Genomic DNA, 18,745 nt, shown 5'->3' with positions numbered 1-18,745 from the left:
AGAGAACAGGGACTCCAGTTTAAGTTTAAGGGGGGGGAAAAACTGAGAAGTCATAACTACCCCCACAGATGTGAAGGAAACCGCAAAACACACGGACCTGATTCTGCTGCAGAAAGGAAACGAATCACTCCCTGGGGGTGACACGCCAGCACTTTTAGCGCATTGTAGTCCTGCCTCTTTCAGGGCTTTCACTACAGTTTAATTTCATGGAAAAGTAGACATCTCCAAACAAAAGGAATGCCACTTATTAAAAGAAGGAGGACTTCTCAGTGTGGGACCTAATAAGGAAAAATATTTATCCGTGACCTGCACAGCTTTCACAAGCCATTATTTCCACTCAATGTTTGGTACTGACTACAGCGCTGGTTACAGAGCTAACAAAATATAAGCCTGTCGAATGGACAAATCACAGGAGGAAAAAAGTGAGGCAGACAGTCATTTCTTGAAAGCTCAAATCCCATGACAGTGCTCCTTCCTGGCAGCCTGGCAAAGGTTTGGGCGACAAGAAGCTTAGTGTGTGCCACGAATGCGTGTGGTCTGCTGCACAGTATGTTCATTTTCAAGAATGTCCCGCTGAAATGAGGTAAAATTCGGAGATCACCACCTCCACACTAGGAACTGCCAGCTTCCACTAGGTAAGTATCAAAAACTTTAACTGTTTGGCAGTTCACTGTTACACTAACCTAATTAACTGAAGGTTCCTTCTAAGAAGCTGAAAAGAAAAAAATGTGCGTAAGGAGTATTTCAAACATTCAGACAAATGAAATGATATCAGTGCAAACTAAAAACTGAACTAGAACAGAATGACAAAATAGAAACCTGATTCTTTTGGTGCACAGTAGTCAAAGGGGCTTGCTCACATTTGTTGAAATCGGATCTGAAACTGTGTACAGAAGAGTAGGTGAAGTGGTTTTCACTATGGTCCAGTGTGTCTGTCATTAAAGTTTCAGCCCTGCTTTGAGCTGATCAGGGCACGGGGGCTCAACAGAGCGGTCAGGTGGACTCATGGTCACTCCCACTGGAAGCCTCTATTTCAACGTACATGTCTGACCCCCCCCGTGGGTCACAGGCCGGCACAAGTGGACTGGCTGAAACTTTAGGACTTGCTCTCTACTTTTTCCTCTGGTACCGTTTCCCAGATTGGCTCCTTGATGTGCTCTGGTAACCGTTCCAATTTTGTCTAAAAAGAGAAAAACAAAACTATAACACAATGCAGACTTAACCCAATTCTTTAGTCACAAATGGATACATTTTGTTCCCTCAAGTCCTGTTGCCTTCTTTTTTCCTTTTACCCCCCTCATCCTTTGTAGGGTTCTGAAACAGACAGAAGGAGACTGGATGGATATAAACCAGTCTCACAAACGGTCGATTTGATCCCGGTGATCTCCAGGGACACTGCCAATCAACGCGGACCCCAGGCCTAAACAACCGCTAAGGGGGCAGAGGACTCCAGAGGTGGTCCGGGAGGAGGTGGATGTGGTGGCGGGATCTGCTGAGCTGTCACCGCTGCAATGGGGAGGCAGAGACCCCAGCCACCGCGGCAGCTCTGACTCCAGGCCTGCGACGGGCCTTCCCCTCCATTCGGTGCGCCAAGACAGGCCTGCGATGTAGCAAAACAAGCCGGGCCCCTCTCCAGCAGAGGCAGAAATTCAAGTCATACCTTTATAACCTCCATGGCAATTCCTTCGGGTAAGTTTCGCTGAATATATTCCAGGTAGACATCCGCTGTACTTCCAGTCAGATGTTCTAACTAAAAATTCAAACATGAAATTGGTTCACGATATGCCGCTAAAGCAGAAATGTTAAGTTTCTGTTTTTAAGTAAAAGCAGAACAGCCTTTTCTTTCTCTGTGAAATCTTACCCAGAATTCCAATTTAAAAGGAAAAGAGTGTGGATCTCCTAGTTGACTCGAAGAGGGAAGTATACACAGACCACCTTAAAACCAGGGCTCTAGGGAGCCCAGCTGACAAGCATGGTATTAAAACAGTATACCTGTATTTGTTTCAGTAAGTTACAGTAAAACCTCGGTTTTCGAGCAGAATTTGTTCTGGAAACATACTTGTAATCCAAAGCACTTGAATATCCAAGTGAATTTTCCCCATAAGAAATAATGGAAGCTCACACGATTTGTTTTGCCTCAAAATATTCATATAAAAATAATTACAATACTGTAATATAATACAACATAATAAAGGAAATACAAAATATAATGAAAAATAAACAAATTAACCTGCACTTACCTTTGAACACCTTTGAGGGAGACGAGAGAGAGGAGGGTGCAGGATGACTGTCACTATCACTAACAGAATCACTGCTATCTATTGGCTCAGTGGAATCTTTTTCTGCATGGGGGCCATTGTATACACTTGTGCGGATGTTGACTACATCACAGTATTAATAAACTCTCGTCATCTACTGTATTTAATGGAACTGGCAATAAGGCAGCAGAGGAAAGGGTCCGTATCTGCAGCAGCCTACCCTAGAATAAAGCAAAGCATTCCTAAGCTTCCTCTTGTGTGGAAGAGCAAAGGACTGTCCATAGGTGCTGAGGTGACAAAACATACACTAGTGCCAGTTGTGAGCACCTTCCAACGTTCTGATAAATCACTGATTTCTGCCCAACACCGCAGCCTGAAACCTAGCATCCGAACATGGGAGATGATCACCCACCATCCCGCAGTGAGAGACAAAGAGAGAGAGAGAAAAGCTATTGGCTCAGTTGTGATTATGTGATGTTCAGCATCATGTACGACTTGTGGTGCAAGACACCGCTCATTTATCAAGTTAAAATTTATGAGAAATGTTTGCTCGTCTTGCAGAACAAGTTACTCGCAATCCAAGGTTTTACTGTATTAATCACTTACTAATTGAAGGGGGTATTCTAAGTGCTTTAGATAAACATCTCATTTTATCCTCTCACTAACTTTATAAGATGGGTACGTTACTCTCATTCTACAGATGAAAGAACTAAGGTACAGAGCACACAACTGGTATGTGCCAGTACTTGGATCTGATTCCAGAACGCTCGCTCTCCTTAACCACAAGACTATGCTGACCCTAGTGGATGCACAAACGAGTAACAGATGAATGAAAAACCTTAATGTTGCCTATCACGGACATGGAAAACCCAGTCAGCGTGTACAAAGGATCACTGGAAGTATATAAAAACGTAACTAGAAGTTTTGAAATATAAACAAAATTATTCCAAGGCCATATTATTGTCTGAAAATTAGCATAATCTGCACTACTTAAAGTATGAACTGCTCTTCAGGATGGTTTACTGGAGTCTGATTTCCTATCATTTACCTTCTCTCCTATCAGTCATGGGCTGACTGAAAGGTCAACATCAAAGGAAAGTTAACACTGTGCTAGTGTGAAATTCCAGACATTTCAGAAATGCTTGAATGTCTGAAATAAACTCACCTCTAAACATCTGTAAAGTGTTCTCATTTCATACTGAACTCTGTGCTTCTTGAAAATATGCACAGATTTGAGAAGAGTAAATCGTTCTATTTTTCTTGGAGGCTCATGTCTGAAAAATTAATGGGCGAAACAACATGCTTAAGCTAAGTGATGTTAAAACCTGAGTCACTGATATCAAAGCAGGGTTGCACAATTCTGTAGTTCAGGCTCATACTCGATTACAGGTGTTAGTTACCACTTACAGAATTCCATTTGTCAAAAATGTCCTGTCTAACAACCGCTGTCATAGAGCTCAGGCCAAAACAGACACTGCAGGCAGCGATGGGAAGATTATTCCACAGACCCAAAACTGAGCCTTGGCATGCAAGGGCACACAAGTGCACCTGCGGCTTTTCCAGCCCCGAACTCCCTTTCTGACCAAACACACGAACTGTGAGGAGTAGCAGCCGTGTGCTGCCGTATGTGTATTGTTTTAGAAAAATCTGCAGAGATACTGATAATCACAAAACTAAAGTCTGTTATGGAAACGTGTGGGTTCCTTCTGTTTTGTTATAAGGCAAGACCAGCAAAGCCGCAAACGGGCCTTGTTTAGCATCAGGAGCAGGTGATGAGAGAAGAGGGTTGCGGGAATCACCCCTTCCTTATCCGCAGTTTCGCTCTCAGCAGTTTCAGTTGCCCATGGTCAGTCGTGGTCCAGAAGCAGATGAGAACTCCTTCAGGGGGAGTCAGAAAGTCAACAGCAGCCTAATGTTACATCATACATCACAGTGCCTACATCATTCCCCTCACTTCCTCTCATCCTGTGGGCAATTTTTAAAAATGTTTTATTTATTTATTTTGAGGGAGAGAAGAGAGAGAGAGAGAGAACACGCATGCACACAAGTGGGGGAGGGTCAGAGAGAGAGGGAGAGAGAAAATCCCAAGCAGGCTCCACGCACCGTCAGCGCAGTGCCAGACATCGGGCGCAGTCTCACGGGCCATGAGATCATGACCCGAGTTGATATAAAGAGGTGAACGTTTAGCCAACTGAGCCTCCCAGGTGCCTCTTATCACGTGGGTATTTTATGGTCTCATCTCCTCACAAGGGTGAGTACGATACAATAAGAGATTCGGAGAGGGAGAGAGACAGCACGTTCACATAACTTTTATTACTGCATATTGTTACTCAACTGTTATATTTCATTACTAGTTATTAATTCCTTACGTGTCTAATTTATAAATAACCTCCTCACAGGTATATACGTGTAGGAGAAAACACTACATATAGGGTGCAGTGCTATCTGTGGTTTCAGGCATCCACTGGGGGTCTTGGAAGGGGGAGACAACTATAGTTCTACTTGATCTAGCAGTGATTTCAAGGCTATATGAAGCTCTCTTACTCCTGCATGAAATTACTGGGTGACTAGTGTTTCTGAAGGCAGTTTTAAAATAATGGCTATATTAGACAAAGAGCAGCAAACCCAAGGAGTCTAAAAGGATTCCTTGTGGGGCGCCTGGGTGGCTCAGTCAGTTAAGCGTCTGACTTTGGCTCAGGTCATGATCTCACTGTTCACGGGTTCGAGCCCCGCACTGGGCGCTGTGCTGACAGCTAGCTCAGAGCCTGGAGCCTGTTTTGGATTCTGTGTGTGTGTGTCTCTCTCTGACTGTTCCCTGCTCATGCTATCTCTCTCTCTCAGAAATAAATAAAACATTTAAATAAATAAATAAATAAATAAATAAATAAATAAAAGGACTGCTTGTTCACCAAACACCTCCCTGCCCCATGGAGAGTCCACACATGAGGGCTTCTCCTTATGTCTATGCAATTGCTAAGAAAGGATTTCCTCTATTTTTCTTGTTTGCTCATCCTAATATTTAAAAATTCTAGTAGACAGGAATTCTGATTAGGATAATATAACAAACTTACGCTCTACCTATCATGAGGTTCTATGCTATTTTAAGAGCTCAAACCTGGGGCACCTGGGTGGCTTGAGCATCCAACTTCAGCTCAGGTCATGATCTCAAGGTTTGTGAGTTTGAGTTCCACATTGGGCTCACTGCTGTCAGCATGAAGCCCACTTCAGATCCTCTGTTCCCATCTTTCTCTGCCCCTTCCCCCCACACGTTCTCTCTCACTCTCTCTCTCTCAAAAAAAAAAAAGCTACACCTAGTTGGGATGAGCAACCATTTTCCTGGTTGATCATGTTACAGCAGTTAAAAGGTCAGATTAGGAAAGAGCATACTTACACTTTAATAGAGATACCAAGTTCTTTAGCAGCAAGCACGGCAAAATATTCGTAACTGTCCAATACAGCCTTATCGTGGCCTTTTACTAAAACTGAGAGGCGCTTATATAATGTATCTGGTTCATCAGAAATGGTTATCTAAAAATTTTTAAATCAAAAAGAAAAGTTTCAGTTGTAGTTCCTCCAATATTTGTAACGGGAAAATTTAATATATTATCCTCAATTGAACACTTTCAGAGTTTACTAATAAATGGGGAGAAAAATGCTGAGTAACACCTTAATACTGTTAGCTTAAAAGTATCTAGATACTAACACATTCAGATCCCCACAATGACACTTACAATCTGCTAAAATATACTTTAAATCAAAAGAACTTCCAAGCAACCAACACCATCACTAATGAGACCTGCTAACTTAATAGATATTGAGCCCCAAAGACACCATGGGAAAGGATTATCGGGTCTATTAACCAAGCAGCCTGGTCAGAAGGTCAGAAGACTTGAATTGAGAACTAAACTCTGCCACTTGGAGCTGAATGACAACGGGCAAGCCATACTATCTCACCGCACTTCGGTTTCCTCGTGCCTAAAACAGGAGAGTACCCAGGCTCCTCACAGCGCCACGCATGGCATTTCTGGAGGGGGCTAACATGTAAACACAGATTAAAGTGCTTCTAAGCTATAAAACGTCGTTTTACAGAGGCAAGCTATTACTATTTATATTTTTTATTAGTTTTATTCATGTATGTTTGGCCTATCCTAATAAAATTTTACTCATTTCTCATTAAAATGTTAAGGCACTGACTGTGCATTTAATTTGTACCTCTTCCATTCTAATGCTTAGAGATTTTAGGAATAATGGGTTTGACATTTCTGACTTTCCTCCAAGGGGTGAATTACCCTTCACCTTCATCCATCCATTAGACCGGTAATTTATCTTACTAATCCAATGATTCAGGGTTAAATTACTTCACTCCTCAAAGGAAATCTACTCACTAACCAGGAAGCTAGCTAGACATTTACTCTCAATTATCTCCAAGGTCAGGGTTGCTGGGAAGAATAGAGTACACGAATATTCTATACCATAACCTAGGGGACAAGGGAGAGGAAAAACAGCTCTAAGAGGTGTTTTTGGTTGGTCCTTATAGGGTTTTAAAGAGAGTCTGAATCTGCTGTGGTATAAAAAATCAATGGAGTTTGAATAAAAATTTGGATTTCAGTTTAGCTTGGAAAATCTGAGACCATGTGACATCACTAGGTCTGATTTCCCACATGGCAACAAGTGGCCGGAGTAAGCAGCAGCTGTCTTGCTTATAAAGGGCACAGCCTGCCACTGTGCCCATGCTGCCACCTTTCCTTACAGGCCTGGCCCACGCAAACATCTGCCCTGGAGACCCAGAGTTTATAGGCACTGCCATGGAAATATATCCAGTATCTATTCAGTGAAAAAAAAAAAAATCAAAAGGGCAGTACGTTATGTAGAAGACATTTCACTTTGGTGTGCATGTGCACAGACAAGATGAGTACATGCAGACAAATGTCTAGAAGGATTCGTGACAAACTGTTATAGGGGATTACTTTTGAGGGGTGGAAATGAAAGGTTTCAGATTTGTAAGGATTAAAAAAAAAATTTTTTTTTTAATGTTTTTTATTTATTTTTGAGAGAGAGAGACAGCACGAACAGGGGAGGGTCAGAGAGAGAGGGAGACACAGAATCCGAAACAGGCTCCAGGCTCTGAGCTAGCTGTCAGCACAGAGCCCGATGTGGGGCTCAAACCCACGAACTGTGAGATCATGACCTGGGCCAAAGCTGGACGCTTAACCAAATGAGACACCCAGGCGCCCCTGTAAGGATTTTTTAAACCACACATTTACACAAGAACTGGGTTGACAGAATCCTGACTTTTATTTAAAGGAAACAAGGTTACACAGCTACTTCTAGATTTTCTTTACTTGTGGTAATGCTCTCTCTCACTGTGGACAATAAAGGATTGTCCAGGCCCAGGATCAGTGTCTTAACATGAAAACAAAGACCTGAATGCCTAAAAGAAAAAATATCTCCTTAATGCAATATCAAGTATTCTGCATCATTAATTATGACAACTCTTCACATTATGCTGAGCTAAAGCAAAAGGCTGCTTATTCCCATAGGTATTTGGGGTAAATAACTGATTCCCTGATTCTCTGAAAGATGAGCACCCAGTAAAGAGAGTACTTTACTCAGGCACACTGTGCACCTGCCAGTATTCGGAAACAAAATATTTTTACTCTAAAGTGTTTGGGAAACAGCCCAAAATGAAGTAATGAGGAAAATGTATTGCTAATATAGCTCCTTACCAAGAAGTAGACAGTACATACCGTAGGCTTGGTCAAATCCTTGGGAATATCAACGTGTAGGTTTGAAAACTGCACCCACTTCATACTGGTACTGCTATGTGTGGAAACAAAGAGAAACCTAAGTAACGCAGCACAAAAGCCCATTTCCTTATTTGGTTTAGCACATCCAATTATATACTCACAGGAGAAAGCCACCATTTCTGGCTGTACTGCTCTTAGAACTGCTTATAGAAAAACTCCTTGAACCCTAAAAAAAGGGGAGTACATGTTAGAAATTAAAGTCAGTCCTTAAATCATCCACAGTTTCCACTAAAAATATCAAAAGATGTACAATGCTTCAAATAAAGGGTTATCTCATTATTTCAAATGAAGACACTGGGTAACTAAAATGCCAGATTATATTTCATTTAAAAACAAGAGGAAAATAATAGAGTTCATAATCAAAAGAGACTCTCAAAATACTAGAGAATCTCTATCTTTTAAAGCTCAGGAATTAAGAACTTTTTTTAAAAAAGCAATTCTCGGGGCACCTGGGTGGCTCAGTTGGTTAAGTGCCTGACTCTTGATTTCAGCTCAGGTGTTGGATGATCTCATGGTTTGAGGGTTTGAGCCCTGTGTCAGGCTCTATACTGACAGTCCAGAGCCTGCTTAGGATTCTCTCTCTGCTCCTCCCTGCATGTGCTCTCTCTCAAAATAAATAACTAAAAAAAACCAAAAACCAACTCTCTCTCTCATACACACACGTGCAATTCTCACATTAAAAGAACACCTATGATTTAAATATGTGGGGGAAAAAAAGAGGGTGCCTTGGATGGCTCAGCTGGTTGAGTGTCTGACTTTGGTTCAGGTCATGATCCCACAGTTCGTGGGTCTGAACCCCACGTCCGGCTCTGTGCTGCCAGCTCAGAGCCTGGAGCCTGCTTCTGTGTCTCCCTCTCTCTCTTGCCTCTTTCCTGCTCATGTTCTGTCTCTCTCAAAAATAAACAAACATTAAAATTTTTAAAATAAATAAATAAAAAATAAACATGTAGGCATCAAGGAAAAAAATACGTGACTTCATTCTTCCATTGGTTTGTATAGATTAAATGTACTTCAATATAATACTTATTTTGCCTGAACATTTCTGAGCAAAAGTCTCTTTATAATTAAGAGTCGGATAATAATTCTAAAGTACCCTTCTTTTGAAGCTTTCATACATCTGGTCTAGCATATGTACATCTTGGCTTGGCTGGGATAGCTTAGTTTATAAATACATTGAAATACACAGTGAAACTGATACCTATCTTCTACCACCGAGGTACTTCATACTCCCACCAATCCAGCATTTCCAAATCCTTTACTGTCAGCTCCCCCCAGTGGGCAAAACTTCTAATTGTAGGAGACCTACGGTACTACAATGTAATAATGTAATTTGATTTCTGTTTTTCCCTTAAGCGTTTAAACATTAAAAATGTAACCAGAGATAGGAGAAGTACAGTTAAGATCCCCCCAAATACTCAGAAGATGAAAATAACACTTTAGTACAAATAAAACTTAAAACAACTGAGAGAGAGTGGAAGAGAAAATCTGAGGGAGGCTCTGCACGGTCAGCACAGGACCAGCTCAAACTGACAAAACAGGGAGACCATGACCTGAGCTGAAACCAAGAGTCGGCTGCTTAACCTACTGAGCCACCCAGGCACCCCCACCATCTGACTTAAGATCAATGGTTCTTCAAGTGTGGTCCGAGGACTTGAGGCGTCCAGGAGATTAAACCTATTTTCCTAATAATAGCCATTATTTGCAACTTTTCCACTCTCATTCTGAGCTGTGTACAGTGAGGTTTTCTAGAAGCTGCATGCTGAGTGATACAGCAAGACTGCAAAACAGGTATGAGAATCCAGCTGCCCTCCATTAAGCCAGATGTTAAAGAGTGTGAAAATGAATACAGGGAAACCTCATTAAAGTAGGGAGGTTACAAGGGGGAGCCATACCACTCAATGTCAACTATAGAAAGAATGGTCAATTATAGGCCCCAACATGAAAAGATGTGCACTGAATCTTCTACAAGAGCTTGACTACCTCTGCGACTCAGCCAGTGAAAAACCATTTCCCTGAACTCTTGCTTATCTACACTGGACCTTCATTCAAAACACCTCCCAACATCTTCCTTTTCCTCCATAAAATGCTTCTCTCCTTTGTTTATGGGATTTGCCTAAGGTTTGGCATAGCTTGCATGTCCCAAATTGCAATTCTCTGTCATTTCCAAACAAACCAATTTCTACTGGTAAAATAACTTTCATTTTGAAGGCTAACATTACTTGGTGATCAGAAGTGGGATCGAGAAATGAACCCCAACAACTTGTTTAAAAAAAATTTTTTTTAATGTTTTATTTATTTCTGAGAGAGACAGAGAGAGAGAGAGAGAGAGAGAGAGACAGCGTGAACAGGGGAGGGTCAGAGAGAGGGAAATACAGAATTTGAAACAGGCTCTAGGCTCTGAGCTAGCGGTCAGCACAGAGTCCGATGCGGGGCTTGAACCCACAAACCGTGAGATCATGACCAGAACTGAAGTCGTACGCTTAACCAAATAAGCCACCCAGGTGCCCCATGAACCCCAACAACTTTGAGGCCGGTGACCAAACAGGGGCCAGGGCCCACAGAGCCAGATAAGCTCACTGCTTTCCGGCCATTCCTGGAGTTGGAGGCTAAGTCTCTCCTGGACTTCGAGCTGACTACTGTCTTTGTGCTTTGAGCTCTCCAGGCTTTATTTGGGCTCTGATTTAAGGCTTTGTCCTTTCAGAGTGCTTGCCTGACCTTTGGTCTGACTCCTTTTTGGAGCCGGAAGGTTCCTGCTGGAACTGTGCCTGGTTTGGAACTGTGTTAGTTTGGTCCCCCTCCTTTCCAGAACTGGGCTGTTCCCACTGGTTCTGTGCTGACCTCTGGTCTGATTCCTTTGGAAGCAGGATGTCCCTGTTGAAACTGTGCTGTTTAGGAATTTTTCTTTTTTATGTCTAGAGAAACCTCTAAGACACGGGATCCCAGTCATCAAAAGGGGCAGCATCCCTTCTGGGACATTGATGGTTTTATGTTTAAAAACTGGTTTCTCTTCATGCCCATTTCTAACTAAATTGAATGACTTAATTAAAAGTAATTTAGAACCTGAATGGCCATTATGGGGAAGTTTTGATCTCTCCAAACGTACTTTTCTCCAAACTAAACCAGACAGCCATGTCTCTAAACTTGGCAAACTTGAATGGGACGCCTGTATCTTAAAGTTTCCAAACATTACCGAGAAATCTAAAACTGGCTCTCTGCTAAATACAATTTCTAGACTCAGACAAAGACCAAAAGGCTTCTGAGGCCCCCAGGACTGTAGCAGCCACCTATGCTCAAGCCCCACCTGTGGTGACCTCCTCCTCCTTCCGTCCTGCTGGCTTCCATCCCCTCTACACCCTCAGTTCCCCCATTTCTCTCACCAAACTTCCTTTTTCATCCAAGCCCCCTGCTCCCTCCTCTCCTGAACCTATTAAAATCTACTCCTTTAAAGTTAAATCTTCTGAGGATCCAAATAACCCTCAAACTTCTTATGTTCCCTGGAGTAATGCTGAATTGCGAGCCATAGTTAAAAAGAGTTTCCCATAAGTAGCCCAAAACAGACCCCTAACTTTTGGCAAGATGCTAGAACATTCACTGGAAATCTCCACCGAGCAATTACAATTACAGTAGCTTTTCCTAAGCCTGCTGATTGGAACAAAATTCAGGCTTGCACACAAAAGCCTGACGAACATATTCATGACTATTAAAATTGATTTCAGATTGTTTTCAAAGAAAATTCAGATTGTTTGATGTTGAATCCATTGGGGGTAGCATTTAACTATGTTTCTTAATGGGCTGAACTGGGCTAACTCTTTTAATTAAAAGGACCACGATGGAATGGCAAACTCTGTCTGCTCCTGGTTAGTTAACTTGGCAAACCAGCTTGCTAGTACCTTAGGGGAATCACTTAAAAGAAAGACCACTAAAATGCTTAATTTTTCACTGTAACAAATGAAGGCCCTTTAAACAACACCCAAACCCTCCTAGTTTCTGCTATTATTGCAAAGAGCCAGAACACTGGAAAAAAGATGGTCACTGTCTTGCCTTCCGCCCTCTATCGCCAGCCTTTCCAATGTCCTCCTCGTTCCCAAAACAGAGCTCCAAGGAACCACAGCTCTTCGCAAACCTCCATCTTACTTGGCTCAGAGAAACTACTGTTCAGATCCGGAATCTTTCTCTTTCCTTACGGACACCAGAACCACTCGCTTAGTGCCTGACCCCAGTGCTAGCCCCTGCTGGAAGCACTAAAACAGTTCCAACAGTGGGGCGTCTAATGCACTTCTCCCGTTTCCGGCCTCTGAACCTGTCCCCTTTAGTCTAGGCCCTCTGGGGGACACACACCCCTCTCCTTGGTTCCTCCGTTCCTGTTCATTTACAGATTGCCGACGTTTTTTAGAAACACATCATGCTCGAATTTCTTTCTCCCCCAAAGAGGGAAATAATTCTAGAAGGTGACAGTAGGACTCCAAATAGCCAACCAGGGAGATTAAATGACCTTTTGACATCTTTTATTTGCTCCATGTCCGACAGCACCACAGCCGCATCAGGGATGCTGTCCCTACTGGGTCAAATCCTTTTTCTGGGCAAAATCTTCAAGTGACTGGCAGAATCCACAGGAACACTTTCCATCTAGATTCAAACAGATCCTTCAAAACTTCTCCCCAGAATTAATGAGTACTTTATAAAGAAGCCCCGCAAGGCATCAAGCTGGTTAACAGAAGATTACAAAGCTCAGGGCCTCACTACCCCCTGCACTAGTCCTAATAACACGCCTATTTTACCCATGAGAAAACTCAATGGCCAAGGATGGAGGTTTATCCCGGACCCCTGAGCAATACACTCTTATACCTTGGCATCCTGTTGCCCCTAACCCCCATAGGGTTACTGACATCCATTCCCACTGAAAGCAAATTTGTCACCGTAATTGATCTACGTAGTGTATTTTTTAGCATTCCAGTTGGTAAAAATAGCCAGTATTTTTCTGCTTTCACTTGGGAAGGATGGAAAGACCCGTGCACAATAATGCCCCAGGGCAGCAGAGTCCTTACTTTTTACAAACCTTAAAGACAGATTTGGATGATCAAAAACTTTCCGCAGGCTCTACTTTTTTAAATCTGTAGATAGTTTGCTTTTCTGCTGCCCTTCTCAAATCTACTCTCAGTAAGACAGCACCTACCCGTTAAAGCTTTTGGCCTTAAAAGGACATCAAGTCTCTGAAGAAAAACTGCAGGTTGCTCAAACTCTGGTTCAGTACTTAGAGCACCTGACCTTAGAACGAGGACCAAATTTGGACGCAGGTAGGCTTCATGCCATCCTAAACTTCCTCAAACCTAAAATGAAGTGCCAATTACGAGGTTGTCTCGGACTGGATGGCTACTGTTGAATCTGGATGTGAAACTCCTTTTATGGCTCAATCTCTATATGATTTACTAAAAAAAAATCAAATGAAATGGCAAACCTAATTCTATTATTTGGAAAAATTGAGAAGACATAGCTTTTGGGACTTCAAAGAAAAGCCTAATAAAGTCCACGGCCCAGACATCCTAATTACCAACTTCCATTTACATTCTTTGCATGTGAAGGGGAAGGAAACACCATTGGCATACTCAGCCCAAAACATGGGGACCATCATGGACCCATGGGGCACCATAGCCAACAAGCAGACCCTGTGGCACGGGGATATTACCCTAGCCTCTGCATTCCTAACCATTCCTGCCACTGTACTCAGGTAACCCCACTAAAGAAATAACCATGGGATCCCCTTTAACTATCCTTCAATTCTAGCTAAGGGTAATGCTGCAAACATTTATACAACAGTCAATATGCCTTTGGGGTAGCCCATGATTTTGGAATGTTAGGAAACAGTCCAGAAGTTTCCAATGGGGATACAATTAAAAACATCTATATCCAAAATTTATTCGATACCATGCTTTGGCTGACTGCTCTGGCTGTTATTAAGGTTCCCAAGTATTCCAGACTCCACTCCCTGGGCACCAAAAGGAAACCACCTTGCTACTATTTCCACCGAAAACACTACTTTCAAGGAAATCAACAGCCAAACCTCTGTCATGGTCCAAAGGGATGTTTCTCCAAACTATAATTTGGAAAAATTAACCAGAGATACCCAACAATTGGCCCCAGAGAGGGAAAAACAATATGGGAAATCGAGTAATTGTTGGCTCAATAAAGAGAACTGTGGTTTGGACCAAATTAATAATCTGGTCTTACCAGAAATTCTAACATTCCTATGACTTACCACTATACATGTATTAAACCATTGGTCTACTGACAAAATGACAGTGTCATGAACCCGTATTCGTGGGGAAATATTACTAAGGCCGTAAACAGTGTCTACCTCGCTCATCCCACCTGTCCAAAGTATAATGCAAAGACACCCGTTTGCACAAATTTCATACAGCTCCCTCATCTCGTGGATATAAATACATTTTAGCCATGGTCTGTCTGTTTCTCACTGAACTAAAGCTTTCCCTTATGGACAGGCCACTGTTTCTTCTGTGGCTAAACTGTTAGAAAAGATTACTCCTACCTGGGGAAGCCCTCTTGCACTTCATAGTGACTGGGGAGCCCATGTTACCAGTCAGGTGTTTTGACAAAAATTTTGTAGACACCCTCCAAATACCTTGGCTGAAAGCACTGCTCTCGGTCCTTCTGAATCTCAGATCCACCCACTTTGGTACTCAGACTCTCGCCCTTTGAACTAGTCACAGGACACACAATGCACCTGGCCCCTGCCTCCTTGACCCACAACTGATAAAAGGAGATCTATTTCATACTGTAAAGGCCCAATTACTTCTTTTTTAAAAATATTTTTTAAAAGTTTATTTATTTTGGGGGTAGGAGGGGCAGAGAAGAGAGAGAGGGAGAAGAGAGAATTGCAAACAGGCTCTACACTGTCAGTGCAGAGCCTGATGTGAGGCCCAAACTCAGAACCAGGAGATTATGACCTGAGTCGAAATCAAGAGAGGGACACTTTACTGACTGAGCCACCCAGGGGCCCCAAGGCCTAATTACTTCCATTAGAAACAGCCATGTTTGGTGGAGCAATCTCTCTTTTTTTTTTTTATTAATTTTTAAAATGTTTTATTTATTTCTGAGAGAGAGAGAGAGAGGGAGAGAGACAGAGGGGCAGAGCGAGCAGGGGAGGGGCAGAGATAAAGGGAGACCCAGAATCAGAAGCAGGCTCCAGGCTCTGAGCTGTCAGCACAGAGCCTGATGCAGGGCTCAAACTCACAATCCATGAGATCATGACCTGAGCCGAAGCTGGATGCTCAACCGACTGAGCCACCCAGGCACTCCAACCTCAGTATGTTTCCAACCTGTATTTTCTCTCTGACATAAGACGTGACAACCAGAAAAAGTCCTTCCTGGCATGAAGGAACAAAATCACTAAATATGGAAACCTGACTCCTAATCAGCAACGCTTCTGGAGAAAGACTTTGATCAAAAGAAGGAAATGTAAAAATTAAAGGAAACCTCAGTACAGTCCAGAGGCTAAAAGGGTGACCCACATCACTCAACATCAATTACAGGAAGAGTTGTCAATTACAGACCTTAATAGAAGAATCAGAAACAGGAAATTATGATCAATTACAGGCCCCAAAGGAAAAGATGCACAGTGAATCTTCTACAAGAAACTGACTACACTGCAACTCTGCCAATGAGAAACCATCATCACCCTGAACTCTTGCTTTTCTCCTAAGCACTTCCATTCAAAACAGCCCCTCCTAACTCCCTCCTCCTTTCTAAAATAATCCTTTCCTTTATTTGGGAACTTACCTATTGTTTTGCCATGGTTTTGCCACAGCTTTCGTGTCCCGAATTGCAATTTTGTTATTCCCAAATAAACTCATTTTTGCTGGTAAATTAATGCTTATTTTTACCACTCTTGTGGTTAACAAGAGACTTACAAAAATATAAAACACTACTATTCTTCTCACTAACTCTGGAAAAATTTCATTTTTTCCCCATAAAATATGTAATGCGTTAGTTTTCTTTATTTTTTTAAAGTTTATTTATTTATTTTTGGGAAAGAGAGAATGTGCGCACGAGCAGGGAAGGGGCAGAGAGAGAGAGGGAGAGAGAGAACACCAAGCAAGCTCCACAGTGCAGAGCCCCACGAACTCAGAAACTTTTGAGATGACGATGGCTGGAGCTGAAATCAAGAGTCAGGAGCTTAAGGGTCTGAGCCACCCAGGCGCCCCTCCTTAGTCTTATTTTTAAATAAATAAGCATTTTTAAGATTCCCAGTTTTATTTCTAAAAAGCTTATAGGCAGAGCTAAAAACCCCAAAAGCAATAGCTCTCTCGCGTCCTCAACCAGTTTTAGGCTGTTAAAGGGATACTGAGACCAACTAACTTGAGAATCACTGCCAAGGTATTTTTGCTTTTTCTCCAAAGAAAGGCGCAGAGAATATTTAGCCCCTTCCTACCACTTCCGCGACTCTCATCTAATCTCAGAATCAAAGGTATCCCAATTTGGTTCCATGGGAGGGGTCTAAGATCTGGTTCCAATTCAGCCCCTAATTTTACCAAAGCAAGCCTTCTCTGCGACTCAGTGTATTTTGCAAATCTGCAAAGAGAGGTGCGGAACATAATGCCGTTCAACATTCTTTCCAGCTCTGACTTTCTAATTCCCCTTTCTCACCACCTTCCGTCAAACAACGCGTCAAAGTGCAGAATAAATACCAGGGGAAATTCTAGGTGGCCAAAACGACAGGTGACAACAAGACGTTACGGCTACTGTCTTGTCAGCCAGCTTAGTACCCACCGCCCGCCAGGTACCTGCCAGAGACGCCGGCACATGGAGCCAAGCGCTGCTCGCGCCGCCATCTTGCCGTCCCGGCCCCCTAGGACTACTTCCGGGGCACAACGGCGTCCTCCGACCATAGAGTTTCGCAAAAGGAGAGAGCGTAGCCTTGAGCTCCGGCACAGGAACAACCATAGAGACGTTATTTCGCGCTTTTTTGAGGGTGGGACTGAGAGTCCAGCTGGCTTCTCGAGGGTCCTTTGCCTGGCTGACGCCCAGTCTTGATAACATTGCATCAGCCCCGGTGTAGATAGTTATCAAGATCCTTCAGAGTTTCCTCTTCAAATCGTGTTTGTCTTATGTAGTTCCTGTTTGGTTGGAGGCAACGTAACACATGCTTTGAAAAATGTATATAGTTAATATATTGGCAACAGTTATTTCTGGGTAGTGGATTCATGGTTGACTTATTTTCCTATTTCTCTATGTTTCAACATTTTAACAAAATTTGTGTTGGGCCGGCTGAGAGGCAGGGCAAAGACGCCACGGATTGGCGGACTTCTTAAGATGGCTGACTTTCCCGCCAATACTGTTATGACATCAGCGGGAAACAAACTTAGGAAAGAAAGCCAAACCTTCCGCCTAGGACTTTCTAGCCAAGAGACCACCCCAAGAGACCACCCCTATTTATCTGGACTTCCTCCACGCCCACTAACAGGCTATACAAAAACCCTCACCACCCAACCGCTGCGCGAGTTCCCGATCCCCCTCTGGGGTCGCGGAACTTCGCCCGAGGGTGCATACAATAAAACTCCTTCTGCGGAACATTTTGCCTTGGAGTCTTTTTTACTCACCTAAAAAGCCTTACGTTTGGTGCCCAAACCCGGGAGGAGATTGAGCTCCCACTTCGGTGAGGAAGCTCTCTCCTCTCCTTATCCGGACCGGGGACTGCCTCTCCGAGCGCCGTGCTCGACTGCGGTGAGTGTCCCCAGCCCCCAGCGCTCTCCGGGGTGCCCTGTCCTAACCGCGGCCGCGTCAGGGCGACCCCCCTCCGCCTACCAGGTAGCCTCCAGAGCTCCAAAGAATCCGGAGACGTCCCCATTCTGCGACAGCTACCCCTCTCTTCCTCGATCTGCAGTCCAGCACACGGACGAGGGGACGCTTTCCTCCGTGATCTGAACTGGTGGGCGAGGCGGCTATGGGAGCTTCCCAGTCCAAAACTGATCCAAAAACGCCTTTAGGTTGCCTTCTGGCCAACCTCCAAACCTTGGAGTGCGACCAGGACCTGCGCAGGCAGCGCCTTAGACATTACTGTACTGTTGCCTGGCCTCAGTATGGATTAGACAGTCAGTCACAATGGCCTCCTGAAGGCACGTTTGACTACCAGATTCTCATGGACCTTGATAACCTCTGTGGACGCCAAGGCAAATGGTCTGAGGTTCCCTACGTCCAAGCCTTCTGGACCCTGCGCTCTCGTCCTTCACTTTGCTCCCGCTGCACTATGTCTCAGGTTCTTCTTGCCCGCACCCCCTCTCCGACTCTCCCACCTGCACCCCCCAAGGATCCAGAACGCTCTGTCCTCTCCCCCCTTTCCGAACCTCCCGAAAACTTGTCTGGCCCTCCTGTGAGGGCCCCTCTTTTGCTACCGCCTCCCCTATACCGCGCTCCCATCCCCCAGCCTCCCGTACCTCTCGCTCCTCAACCCTCGGATCCGACTCCAACCTCGGCCCTACCTACCCCCACCGCTCCTGAAGCTCCTCAGCCGGAGATCGCGGTAGAACCTGCCCCCCAGGGGGGCCCCCCTCTCATCCCCTCCTATCTCTGCCCACAGCGGTCCCATTACCCCTCTCCAGACCTGGTCTGCCCGTGTAAGAGGTCGCGGGGGCCGAGGGGGTTGTTCGGGTCCACCCGCCCTTCTCC

At 43.9% G+C, this 18,745-nt stretch overlaps 1 protein-coding gene across 3 annotated transcripts; it reads right to left on the bottom strand.

Moving 5' to 3' along the window:
• Positions 1-804: 804 nt before the first annotated feature.
• MRPS10 (mitochondrial ribosomal protein S10) lies at positions 805-18,387 on the bottom strand. 3 transcript variants are annotated; one of them, XM_077764963.1, is made up of 8 exons: positions 17,885-18,387; positions 16,864-17,196; positions 8,167-8,231; positions 8,006-8,075; positions 5,650-5,786; positions 3,424-3,532; positions 1,661-1,750; positions 805-1,180 (listed from the first exon to the last, which is right to left on the bottom strand). In XM_077764963.1, the coding sequence occupies exons 2-8, from the start codon at positions 17,122-17,124 to the stop codon at positions 1,097-1,099; spliced, it is 816 nt and encodes a 271-aa protein (XP_077621089.1). In that variant the 5' UTR covers positions 17,125-17,196; positions 17,885-18,387; the 3' UTR covers positions 805-1,096. The 3 variants fall into 3 exon arrangements, with proteins under 3 accessions (XP_077621089.1, XP_077621087.1, XP_077621088.1); XM_077764961.1 differs by having other exon boundaries at positions 8,006-8,078; positions 17,885-18,383; XM_077764962.1 differs by lacking the exon at positions 17,885-18,387 and adding an exon at positions 17,680-17,764 and having other exon boundaries at positions 8,006-8,078.
• Between the last annotated feature and the right edge of the window lie 358 nt (positions 18,388-18,745).

Source organism: Crocuta crocuta, unplaced genomic scaffold, assembly GCF_008692635.1.
Source record: "Crocuta crocuta isolate KB4526 unplaced genomic scaffold, BGI_CrCroc_1.0 scaffold44, whole genome shotgun sequence".
NCBI classification, from domain to species: Eukaryota; Metazoa; Chordata; class Mammalia; order Carnivora; family Hyaenidae; genus Crocuta; species Crocuta crocuta.
The sequence above is the reverse complement of the archived record's forward strand: the minus strand, read 5'-3'. Positions and strand labels throughout refer to the sequence as shown.